The 13082-nt window shown below is 39.7% G+C and overlaps 1 protein-coding gene across 10 annotated transcripts in view; it reads right to left on the bottom strand.

Moving 5' to 3' along the window:
* Tanc2 (tetratricopeptide repeat, ankyrin repeat and coiled-coil containing 2) overlaps nt 1-13082 on the bottom strand; it is a 251669-nt gene that overhangs the window by 13110 nt on the left and 225477 nt on the right. For 8 of the 10 annotated variants that reach the window (XM_048367307.1, XM_048367309.1, XM_048367311.1 and 5 more), the window contains 6 exons: nt 10805-10938; nt 8875-8998; nt 4021-4196; nt 3598-3730; nt 3039-3068; nt 2106-2197 (listed from right to left, as the gene is read on the bottom strand). In XM_048367307.1, the coding sequence (XP_048223264.1) occupies nt 2106-2197; nt 3039-3068; nt 3598-3730; nt 4021-4196; nt 8875-8998; nt 10805-10938 (689 nt within the window). The remainder of the gene's footprint in view (nt 1-2105; nt 2198-3038; nt 3069-3597; nt 3731-4020; nt 4197-8874; nt 8999-10804; nt 10939-13082) is intronic. The other 2 variants (XM_048367308.1, XM_048367314.1) reach the window with 1 other exon arrangement.

Below are 13082 nucleotides of genomic sequence, written 5' to 3'. Positions count from 1 at the left end.
GAGTAGGATTCCTTGCCTTGGAATTCCAGAAGTTATGTTATGACCAGGTCATTAGATATATAAGAGGAATGCCATTCTGAGGTCCATACATATGATACCTAAGATCAGGAAGACCTTCTTTGAAGGCATATGAAATCAAGGCTGGGTAGGGTTTAAGCTTTCAGCAAACTCTGGATTATCATGAGTCTCACTCCAACGCTACTTAGGAAACAGAATTCTGTTCCGAGAGCTCTTATACTTTTAAGCCTGGAAATGTCTCAGGGATGCCCACTGCTAAGTCTGGGTTAGATTTGCACTCACTTTCAGGAGATGATCTAGCTAACCGGATGACTTCGATAAAAGGAACTTCTCGTGGGTATGTACTGAGGTACAGAGATTATAGCTTGAACTCTGAGTATAAAGAATCTCTGCGTGTGTGTGTGTGTGTGAGATAGTACTAGAGCTTGAACTCAGTGCCTCTTGTTCTTAATTTTTTTCTGCTCAAGGATGGTGCTCTACCATTTGTACCACACCTCTGCTTCTGACTTTTTGGTGGTTAACTAGAGATAAGGGTCTCACAAACTTTCCTTCCAAGGCTGGCTTTGAACTGAGATCCTCAGATCTCAGCCTATAGAGTACCTATGATTACAGGTATGAGCCACCAGTGCCAGTCTTCTAATACCTTTCTTTATTGTCAGTGAGTGACTTCAAGCACATTTTCTAAGTCCTATTTTTCTTGGTTTCCTTATCTTACTTAAGGATGCTGATGGGCTACTATTATTTAAAGCTTTTAAATGTGTGTATATATATATATATATATATATATATATATATATATATATATATATATATATATATATATATATATATTTTTTTTTTTTTTTGCCAGTCCTGGGCCTTGGACTCAGGGCCTGGGCACTGTCCCTGGCTTCTTTTTTTTTTTTTTTTTTTTTTGCCAGTCCTGGGCCTTGGACTCAGGGCCTGAGCACTGTCCCTGGCTTCTTCCCGCTCAAGGCTAGCACTCTGCCACTTGAGCCACAGCGCCGCTTCTGGCCGTTTTTCTGTATATGTGGTGCTGGGGAATCGAACCTAGGGCCTTGTGTATCCGAGGCAGGCACTCTTGCCACTAGGCCATATCCCCAGCCCCATGTGTGTATATATTAAATATAAAATCTAAGATTGATAGACAAATAGCTGTACTACATAATTTTCCTTTTATCTCTCTTGAATTTCCCACTTAGCAAATTCTGTGTAAAGTTCTATGTTACTATCTGTTAGTGACCACGGAAAACTGGATTGATCAGCTGCAGTCATAGACAGGCTGTGCTGGCTCTCTTGACAAGGCCAAGTGTCAGGATCCCCACCTTAGGAGCCATTAGTAAGAAATGACATTCCCTGCCCCCGTCCCTCATTTTTTGATACTGTCTTACTATGTACGCTAGCCTCCAACTTATAATCCTCCTGTCTCATATTCCCTAGTGCTAGCGATTTAGCTATGTGCCATTATACTTGGCTTATAGAAAGCATTCTACTTTTTTTTTTTTTTTGGCCACTCCTGAGGCTTGAACTCAGGGACTGAACACTGTCTCTGGCTTCCTTTTTGCTCAAGGCTAGCACTCTACCACATGAGCCACAGTGCCATTTCCAGCTTTTTATGTTTATGTGGTGCTGGGGAATTGAACTCAGGGCTTCGTGCATGCTAGGCAAGCTCTCTACCACTAAGCCACATTCCCACTCCCTCTACTTTTGCCTCTAGAAAAAAAGAATAATAATTGACAAGATGTGGAAGATTCTGTATAAAGAAAACAAGACAATGCCAGGCTCCAGTGGCTCATGCCTATAATCCTAGCTACTCAAGAGGCTGAGACCTGAGGATTGTGGTTCAAAGCCAGCCTGGGTAGGAAAGTCCATGAGACTCTTATCTTCTATTAACCACCAGAAAACTGGAAGTGGTGTTGCGGTTCAAAGTGGTAGAGGAGTATCCTTGAGTGACAATGCTCAGGGACAGTGTTCAGGCCCCGAGTTCAAGCCCCACTACACAAAAACCCCAACAACAACAATACCAACAAAAACAAAAAAAGTCTAGACCATGGCTGTTTTGAGGAAACTGGTCCTCCTCCCCTCACCTTATAAAACATGTCCCCCTCTTCCATCAGCTTGCTCAACAGGATGATCATGATGTCTGGTTTGGAGGTGGCCATCGCCCATGTGGCTGGACCTGTAGTGTACAGGATGCATGATGGGTAAAAAACTCATACAATGTAAGGGTGATAGGAAGCTAGGTGAAAAAAACATCCTGGGGGATTTTCTGCTGAGAGAACAACTTGCTCCAGAATAATTACCTCATTTTTTTAGACCTGGGAGTATTTTAGTGACTCCCACTGCGAAGAAGCTGCGTTGGATTTATTCATAATTCACCTTAAAATAAGAATATCTGAACTGTCTGAACTTGTGCCACAGGAGGGCAGCAAAGCCTATGTACTGCATATAGGCACACAATGGCTTAGTCTAAAATTATTTAAAATCAGGAAATTTAGGGAAAGAGTTTAAAGGTCACCACAATATTAAAAAAATTAAAAAGAAAGATTATTTAGTTTTGTTGTGACACTCAAAACTCCCAGATACTTAAGACTCTGAAAATTTAAATGTGTACTTTTGGAGAAGGGAAACCATTTTAATTAACTCTAAAGATTCCCTTAATTTATAAGTACCAAATAGTATTCCCTGGGATTCATTTTAAACCATGAACACAGTTCATATGTCCAATAGACATGAAACAAAGAAACATTACTGAGACTACTTTACTCACAAAAAGAAAGAAAAAGGTTAAATTGATTAGTTTACAGATGCCTGAGTTATTGACCACTAAGCTTTTCAGGGTTAGTTATTAAAAGTTCAAGTTATTCTCTACAACAGTCATTTAAAAAGTCTTCTTTTAAGGTGAAGTAAATTAAAAGATTAGAGGTGTAGGGAACTCATGCAGGCTAAAATCAAAGAGGAGAAGGCAAAGCTGACCAAGCCATCAGACCACGCCTGATGCTGACAGCGGTGAAATATACCTCGTGGGCGACTCGGTAACGTCTGACAACCTTCAAAGAAAGGAGAAAACAAAAAGTTGTAGGAGAGGAAAAAAAATGGATGATGGTGAAAAAAAAAAGAAGGAAAAAGCAGCAGTGAGAGGCAGGCAGCAAAAAAGCCAGCATATCAGCCAACCCTTGTCTACAGGTCTGTGGGGTGGGGGAGCAGCTGGGACAGCAGCAGCAGGGGCTTGAGAGTTGGAAGCACATACAGAGCAAGGGAAAGCAAAGGCTCATGGCACTGCAGGGATCCAAGATGCTTGCAGGGTGGGGCTGGCACAGAGGCAGCACAAAGATGTGCTTAAGCTCAGTGTAACCTCCTGGCTAAGGCTACAGGGGTATGGCAGAGAACCCTATGACTGGACACAAGTGACTACAGCCATAGCTTATGGCTTAGATGTTGCTCTCTCTGGGCTAGTAGTCTTTCTGTTCACTGGGACAGTAACTGGGCCAGGGTAGAGGGGAAACTTTATACATTCATACCAAATACCCAGTCTGGCCCCTGGGCACAGATGGCCAACACCATCTTTCTTTCTCTTACCTATTTTGGCTCCTTTCTTCAGGAGAGTGACCACAACAGAAGTGTTCCGGCACCCCACTGCCCTATCCAAAGGGCGCATCCCACTGTAGTCAACATGCTCAATCATGGCCCCATGATCCACCAGGAACTGGACCTAGGATGTGGACCACGAAGGACAGTTAACACAGGTGCGATGGCTCAGCACTGCTTCACTGAGGGATGTGGCTACTGCGAGCTTTTTAGTTGCTGGTCTGACAGTGACTATGTAGCTACATATTTCAGACTATAGATATACTTTTGGTCTTTGACAGTGTTTTGCAAATTCTTGCCCTCTAGCAACTACAGATACTAATCTTTATGTCAGCAATTATCAAATACTACTTCAACTTTGATCTAAGATGGTATTATTAGTGGAGAATAGCTCCTATTTCTAAAGGTACTTACCACCTCAGCATCGCCGTAGAAGGCTGCCAGGTCCAGTGGGGTGCGGCCATTTTTGTCAGCATGGTCTGTAGCAGCTCCGTTATCTACCAGAGAACGTACTACTGACAGATGACCCTTCAAACAAGCCCAGCTTAGGGCTGTCAATCCTTCTTTGTCCATCAGAGCAATGGAGGCACCTAAAAGAGCAAAAAAAAAAAAAATTTGTAGCAGGAAAGAAAGATTATATTTAAAGGATATGCTCTGTTAAAAGCATACCTTTGGTTTCTAGATGTTACCACTTTAAGGTTGACCTTAGCTGGGTATGGTGGTATTCTTCTATAAGCCCAGCATGTGGGAGGCTGTACCAGCAAGATTGTTCATTTGAGGTAAAACTTTGTCTCAAACAAAAAAAGATCCCTGCTGGGTGCCAGTGGCTCACACCCATAATTCTAGCTACTCAAGAGGTTAAGATCTGAGGATGACAGTTTGAAGCTAGCTATGAGACTCTTATCTCCAATAAAGTACTCAGAAAAAGCTGGAAGTGGTGCTCTGGCTCAAGTGATAGAGCACTAGCCTTGAGTAAAAGAAGCTCAGGGACAGTGCCCAGGTTCAGAATTCAAGTTCGGGACTGGCAAAAGCCCCAAAGAAATAAAAGTAACAAAACCTAAGACAAAATAACAACAAAATCACAAAGGGCTGGGGCTATATTGAGTGGTACAGTGGTTGCCTCATATGTTTTAAAGTCTTAGGTTTGATCAGCAGCAATGTCAAAAAAAGAAAAACGTACACTGTTATATCACTGCCAATAGAATGGAGTCCATTTGTTTTACTATATATTTAACATCTTCTAAAATCTTTTCCTAAAATAAATCTCTGTCCTTAGTTATATATTATTTCCCTGTAAGCATTCTCTACTTAGAATCTTCCTTCTGTAAATGTTCCTTGCATTCTCACTTCTGGCTATATTATTGTTCCTGTATATGGAATGCTTCTCCCCAACCCCACCTTCTGACTTTCCTTTCTTTTCTAGGAACTATCACAGATATGGCTTTAAGAAGCTTTTCCCAGTTCACCATTACTCCATTTTAAATGCATTTAACAATTTCTCTTGTGTTTAGATATCCCACTTGCATATAATAAATTCTCAATGAATGTCTTCTGAATTGAGTGAGTCTTCCACTTATAATAGTTTGTAAACTCCTTGAGAGATTTTCACAAAATAGAGGCCCAGAACATGTGTACCACCAATGATAGTGCCAGCCACTTTCTTCTTTGCTAAAGTGGGATAAATGTGCTCATGGGTGGACACTGAGCCCAGATCACAAAGGAAATTCTGAGTTTACTTTAAGATAGTCCAGTCTGTAGAAACAAAAGTATAATGGTGGTACCAGAGGGCTAGGGGTTGGAGAAATTGGGGGTCAAGGACACAGTTTTAAGTTATGTAGGAGGAATAAGTCCAAGAGAGTCATTGTATATGATGGTGACTAGAATTAATGACACTATGCTGTATACCTAAAAAGTACTGAGAACAGAATTGATTTCCACCATTAAAAAATGGTATGTTAAATAGCTTGCTTTAGTCATTCTACTTGTACACATAAAGCAAAACATCATGCTTTATGTATACCTTAGAATGTATAGTTTTTTTTCTTTTTCTGTGCTGTTACTGGGGCTGGATACACATGCCTGGGTATTGTCCATCAAGTTTTTCATTCAAGGCTGGTGTTCTCCCACTTAAGCCACAGCTTAATTGGAGATAAGAGTTTCAGACTTTCTTTTCCGGGCTGGCTTCAAACCATAATCTTCAGATATTAGCTTCCTGAGTAGCTAGGATTAGAGGCACAAGCCTCTGGTGCCTGGCTAGAATGTGTACCTGTGAACACCATAAATATATGAAATTTTTATTTGTGAATTAAAATAAATAAAAAGAAATCCAGAGTTTACTTATTAGCTCTCTTCAATAACCTTGTCCCACTTGCTTAGTTCCTTTTATATTCTGCACCTACTTTCCATCAGCATCTAGTTTCAACTCTAAGGATCAAGAATACTGGACATACAATTTTGTAATCAGTCTGAGGTTCAATATACATTTAGTTCTTAGATCTAGGCTGCAAGCATTTGGATAGCAAGAACCCTATAATTTCCTTAATAGCATTGAATAATAGCACCTAAGATAATTCTCACAAATAGGACATCTCATAGTTACTAATTTAGTTAATAAGATCACCTTATACAAAGGGGATGTTTTCCAGGCTGCCTCCTCAGCTGAACAGGATTCTGATGACAGTTCAAGCTGAGGACATGCCACATCCAGGCTCGGGATCTACTCAGCAGTTTTCTGGCCTCTCACTTTTGTATCCCCAGAGCTCAGCATACCCTGTGGTTTCCTATATCAGGATGAAATTCTAGGAAGCACCATACCTCTTACCTAAGGAAAGCCCTTTAGCTACTAGCTATTTTCCTATAACACTGTAGTTTGCACTTAGGACAGTGACTCTAACATGATATATCTAACATGCGGATATTAGGAGTTTGAGGAATTTTAGGAGTTCTCAGATGAGGAATTTATAAGTCCCCCAAACTCCAGTTTGCTTTAGTTTACTTTTTAGATAGAGTCTTGCTTTTTATTGGGGCCTGACTCAAATCAGGATCCTCTTCCCTCCACCTCCCATGTAACAGGGATTTACAGGCATATGTTACTACACTTGATCCCAAATTATCTCAACCTGGTCAAAACAATACTTTTCCAGCTTTATTTCCTAATAGTCAATGTACTTCACTGACAACTTACTTATTTTCCAAACTTCATCTTCACTGCCATTCCTCTCTGACATTTTATCGACATTACTTCTGTCTAAATATAGAATATTTGCTTATTCAGATTTCAAAGTCTACACTCACCTAACTTTATTAGGACACTTAGGATTCTCTGCCTTTTAGATAGTTATCTTCAATGCATCTCTTTTTTGCCAGATTATAGACCCTTTGAGGGTCTAAATCATAGTTCATTAATTTAAATGGTCAAAGTAACTTGTAGTTTCTACCAGTGTTCTATCAATTATGTAGATTAAATCCATGATTATAGAATGTATTTGCTTAGTTAACTCTCTTATTTAAGGGGGAAGAAAAAAACCAGTCCTTCAGTGGTCAAGGAGAACAAGCCACTGGAATTTGTGTCTCATGAGTTTCTACTGATATACACATGGCAGACCCTGTAGCTATATACCCAATGGTTATCAGAAGCTAAAGAGGTCTTGGCTTTTCTAATGGACACAGTTTGTTCTGGAATATTTACTCCTCCTATATCTTACCTTGAGCATATAGGCACATTCTCCACCCTCCCTTTCCAAGTCACTTCTCTTTCCCAGCAGTATTAAACATAGAGACTATTAAGCCAGATTTGTCTGGAGGTAGTTAAGAGTCACCTTGTGTACTCTCTGATTCTAACCCAGCCTCAAGTCTGAGGTAGTAGAAACAAATCTTCCTTGAAGGACAGCTGAAGATCTAATAAGTTTCTTTTTCTTTCTTTGCCAGTCCTGGGTCTTGAACTCAGGGGCCTGAGCACTGTCCCTGGTTTCTTTCTGCTCAAGGCTAGCACTCTACCACATGAGCTATAGTACCATTTCCAGCTTTTTTCCTGTTTATGTGGTGCTGAGAAATCAAACCCAGGGCTTCATGAATGCTAGGCAAGCACTCTACCACTAAGCCACATTCCTAGCTCTCTAGTAAATTTCTAAGCTGTAGTTTGAAGTCTTAGAAGAAACCTATTATTAATTCAACTATTATCAGCTGCTGTCTGTACAATTCTTCAGGAGGTTGAATTCCTTGAGGGAAAGTGGATGCGCTTGTAGATGTAGATATAGATGTTTAAATTCAATTTATAACTTTAGTCACATTATAACCTCCTGCTTCATGCAAATGACCAGGCTCCACTAGATGGCACTGTGGAGTTGGCAGTGATGAGCTTTAGTCTACTATGTAGATTTACCATCACCAGCCACTGTTTTGCTACAGGTGATTGAGGTCAGAGCAATCAACAGGAAACTGAAATGCTTTTCCAGTGCTGGATATCTACTGGAGAAAAATCTCATTAAACTCATAAAGGACCATCCCTTTTAACTTATTTCCCCTTTTCTTGGAATATAAGGATATTGGCAAGTGACTAAAAGAATTTATTAAAATAGCCTGATAAAAATACCCCGATTTTTCAAATAGGATCCTACTGTTAGCAGGTATCTTAACCTTCTTTACTTCCTTTGGATTTAAGAAAAATATTAATTGTGATGGCTTACACAAGAGTTGATAAAGTCACAATACAGCCTCTGGAAGGTGTTTATTGAGTATACATGTAAAAAATAAGCTGCTCAGAGAATACAGATTTGAATCAAAGAGCACAAAACATGTTACTTTAATTAAAACTCCTCAGGCCACACAAAATAGGGAATTTTAGAGTTAGGAGTCAGAGGATTCTGTTATATGTAAAAGGAAAGGAGACAGTCTGTCACTTTCTAAGCGAGTGGACTAATAATCTTTTTTTTTTGGGCCGATCCTGGGGCTTGAACTCAGGGCCTCAGCACTGTTCCAGAGCTTTTTTTGCTCAAGGATTTACTCTACCACTTGGGCCACAGCTCTACTTCTGGCTTTTTGATGGTTCACTGGAAATGAGACTCTCAGGGACTTTTCTGCTCAGGCTGGTTTTGAGCTGTGATTCTTAGATCTCAGCTTCCTGAGTAGCTAGGATTATAGGCATGAGCCACGAATGTCCAACTAATAATCTCCATCCTTAATATCTCCTGCAATCTATTGTTTGAAATCAGGAGCTCAGTGGGTTATTGTAGAAACTGACTACCCAGCTTCAGTAATCCCAGGACTAACCTTGCGCAAGTAGAAAGTCCACAGTTCCTAGGTGGCCTTCAGAAGCAGCCATCATCAGGGGGGTACGGCCCTGCTTGTCTGCCATGTTGACATCAGCTCCATGAGTAAGTAGAAGATCAACGATCTGAAAGTGCAGAGAAATAAGGACCAATTATTCCAAAAAGATTTACTGAGAAGACACATACCTATGGTCTCCTATAGTGTATAAACTACATCTGTGTAGGTTATTTCTACAAATAGCTTTCTATACTGCCTGTATAGTTCTAATAATGTGTAATTTAATTTTTAACTGTCTTAGAGATGGTCAAATAAGAAGGATTCATCTTTGAATCTTTTTATTGAGCCACTAAGTAAAAAAAGAACAAAAAACCCAAGGTCTAGCCAGGCATCAGTGACTCATACCTGTAATCTAGATATTCAGGTGGCTAAGATCTGAGGATTATGGTTTGAGGCCAGCCTGGGCAGAAAAGTGCGTGAGTCTCGTCTCTAAATAGTCAGCAAGAAGCTAGAAATGGAGGTATGGCTCAAATGGTAGAATGACACACAGCCTTCAGTGAAAAAGCTAAGGGATAGCACAACCTTCACATACACACACAAAGTATGTAGTTTAAACAATCCCATAATGGAAGCTCCAACACAAGGATACAAGGCACTACCTATGTCAATAATAATTTACTAATCTCTAGGGATGGCAAGCCAGCCTGCAGCAGGAAATATTCCTAACTGACAAAAACAAAGCACCTCTTTAGTACTGTTTGGCTTCTACAGTTTTTTTTCTTTACTACTCAAGTACTAAAGATTATCATCAGTATGCTTTCTCTTCCATCCAAAGTGTATAAATGAACAATGATCAAAAGTCAAACATAGAGAAAAATCACATAACTAGAATTTGCATATATGGTATTTTCTTTTAGAAAGTCTGAGGCATCTATAAGTAGTTTAGCCAAGTGGTTGTAAAATGAACCTTTCAATGAACTGTGGACATAGACTAGGAAATGTGAGGAGGTTACTCCACTACCAGGACAAAAGTAGTTAGCCAATGTAGATCATGATGATTCTTTTTTTGTACTGTTCTTGGGACTTGAATTAAGAGCCTGTGCACTGCCCTGGAGTTTTTGTTTTGTTTTGTTTTTCTCCAAGGCCAGTGCTCTACCACTTGAGCCTCAGTTGGACTTCCAGATTTTTGCTGGTTAATTAGAGATAAGAGTCTCATGGACTTTCTTGCCCAGGTTGGTTTTGATCTATGATTCTAGGGACTCAGCTAGGATTACAGACAAAAGCCACTGGCACCAGGCCACAATAACAGTTATGTATGTTAACTTAAAAAGAAAAAACATTTTCTCAGTTAAATAGAACATTGACAACAGAGGCCTAAATCCTTAAATCTAATGACTTGTGGGTAATACAGACTTTTTTCCCCCTCCACGGGGGTTTAAACTTTAGGCCTTACATATGCTAGGCAAGTGCTCTATGACTTGAGCCATCTTCCCAGCCCTTTATAATTTAGTTTGTTTTTCAGATAGGGTGTCACCCTTTTCCCAGGGCTGGCCTCAGAGTTTGCTCCTCCTTCCTCTACCTCCTGAGTAGCAGAGACCACAGGTACAAACAACTATAGTTGGAGTATGTTTTGAGATGGATGTCTTGCTAACTTTTTTGCCAAGCTGTTCTTGAATCATGATTCTTCTCTTTCTCCCAAGTAGCTGAGATAATAGGCCTGAGCCACCATGGCCAGCTATGATATTTTTCTTTTTAGTTTTGAGACCCGGTCTCATTATGTAGCCCACAGTAGCCTGTTATGTACAATCCTTTGTGCTTCATCCTCCTCAGTGTTGAGATTACAGGCATGTACCACTAACACTTATTTCTTTGATATTGAAAGTTCCCACCTGGAAATTCCTTCCTAGGGAATGGAAATAGCTACTGTGCTTACCTGCCAGTGGCCCTGGCGAACAGTGCTGAATAGGGGCACTGCCCCTCGGCGGTTTGGCTGAGCCACTGCAGCCCCTTGCTCCAAGAGTAGACGGCACACCTCCAATTTGCCCCTTCCAGCTGCAGCTGTCAGAGCTAAGGGCAGAGAACAAAGACTGAGGATAGCTGACTTTTCTCTTCTTTATAGTCTTCAGTGTTAAACATGGCAATGTATTTCCAGATGGTTTACTTAATATAAACATGGCAAGTTATTGTGTTTGATTAATTCAACTGCTACTTTACGTTCAACAAGTTATTTTAGCTGCCTTTTCCAGAAGTAAATTTTTAAAGAAAAATAATGAATAATTAAAAGACATAGCTGAGGTTAATCATAACAAGACTAATGAAAAATTATCTTTCATCAAACTCATTTGGCATAAATTTTCCTACCTCTCACTCGGTTCCTTGTCCTAGCTACAAACTGTCCATTAGTCTATGTCTGAGTGAAATCTAGTCAGAAGGAATTTTGCAGTCTTTTTTAGAGTTAACTGTGCACCACCCTTGATCAAGATCTACTCAGAATCTTGGGCTCGCAAATCTAAAGAACTAATGTCAGAAGTTGCAGTCTAAGGACCAATTTTTATTCTTTTCCTCACTATTGAGATAGAAGTTTCAAATAAGTTTGTGAGTATTTTTTATGTAGATTAGAATTGTTCAAAGTAATTTTTTTTTGAGGCAGGGTCTCCCTATGTAGCACAGGTTGGCCTTGAACTCATGCTCCTTCAGTCTCAGTTTTCTGCCTCAGTCTTCCTAGTGCTGGGGTTACAGGTTTGCACCACCATGTGTGACTAAGAGTTTTTTTTTTTTTGTCAGTCGTGGGGCTTGAACTCTGGGCCTGGGTGCTGTCCTTGAGCATTTCAGTTCAAGGCTAGCACTTTACCACTTGGGCCACAGCTCCACTTTCAGTTTTCTGGTGGTTAATTGGAGGTAAGAGTCTTATGGACTTTCCTGCCTGGGCTGGCTTTGAACCAAATCATCAGATCTCAGCCTCCTGAGTAGCAAGGATGTGAGCCACTGGTGCCTGGGTTCCTATCTGGTTTTGAATGCAGGGTCCTGCTTTTGCTAGGCTTTCTGGATCATGTCTGAGGCTCTAGCATTTGAGCTATACCTCCAGTCTGGCTTTTTGCTGGTTAATTAAAGATTGAGTCTTACTAACTTTTCTTCCCACTCTGGCTTCAAACATTGATTCTTCAGGTCTTAGGTTCTTGAGTAGTTAGGATAAAAGTGGGAACCACTGGTGCCCAGCTTAGTTGCATAATGGTCTTAATGATGAGAAAGATGTATGGCAAAGGCTATTTTCTTTTGAATATAAAACAATGAAGTCACAGACAAAGATTAGTTATATTGAGTATATGGTACAGCAGAAAAAAATGTAAGCATTATTCTTTTTTGTGTCACTGTTCATTATTTATAGTCTTTGGAATAGTGGAAATTCTTGGAGTGCTGATTTCATCCTCAGTGTGTCATTTTAACAGCAGAAAGAAGAATATGGAGACACCCAGTCCATCTTTAAATACATATTTATTTCATTTAACCAAGAGATTTTAAATGCATAGTTATTATTATTATTATTATTATTATTGACACAGTCCCCATATGTAAGCTAAGTCTGGCCTTAACATTGTAACTCTGTTGCTTTCCAAGATTTGGGAGGTAGAAAACTATTACAATAGACAGGACTCATACTCAACTTTAAAGAAAATGGACAGATGTATTTCCCCCTCATTTTGACTTCGAAAACTGATGTAGTAGACAACAACTCCCTCTTTTACTATGGCCACCTATTCCATTGTCAAATCAGAAAAGTCACTGGCAGGTGCAGGTATTCTAACAAACTGTATTAGAATCTAATCAGAGAAGCCACTGAAATGCTAATTAAATGGATACTTTAAATTTGTGAAAATTATAGCATTTCATTATTTTGGTTTGGCTTTATTAAACCCAAACTGAGGCATATACAAAATTAAAACCACCTAGAATTTCCAAACCGTCAAGTAATCTTTTTTCCCTAATTTTAGAAGACAGACAGACACACACACCCACACACACACACCCCTACTCTTAAACCAGATATAGTGTATGTGTACTTAATATTTTATTTTGGAATTTTTGGACATTGACATTTTTGACAGTTTTTCACAGGAAAGTTATAGCTGAGGCGAAGGTCATTTCTAAGTCCTGAATAGATCACACACAGGTTATAATTACTTACTTGATAAAGTTTTTTTTCTCTTAATTAT

The sequence above is a fragment of the Perognathus longimembris genome, chromosome 17 (genome assembly GCF_023159225.1).
Source record: "Perognathus longimembris pacificus isolate PPM17 chromosome 17, ASM2315922v1, whole genome shotgun sequence".
In the NCBI taxonomy this organism is placed as follows: Eukaryota; Metazoa; Chordata; class Mammalia; order Rodentia; family Heteromyidae; genus Perognathus; species Perognathus longimembris.
Note: the sequence above shows the minus strand (reverse complement) of the source record. Positions and strands in the feature narration are given on the sequence as shown.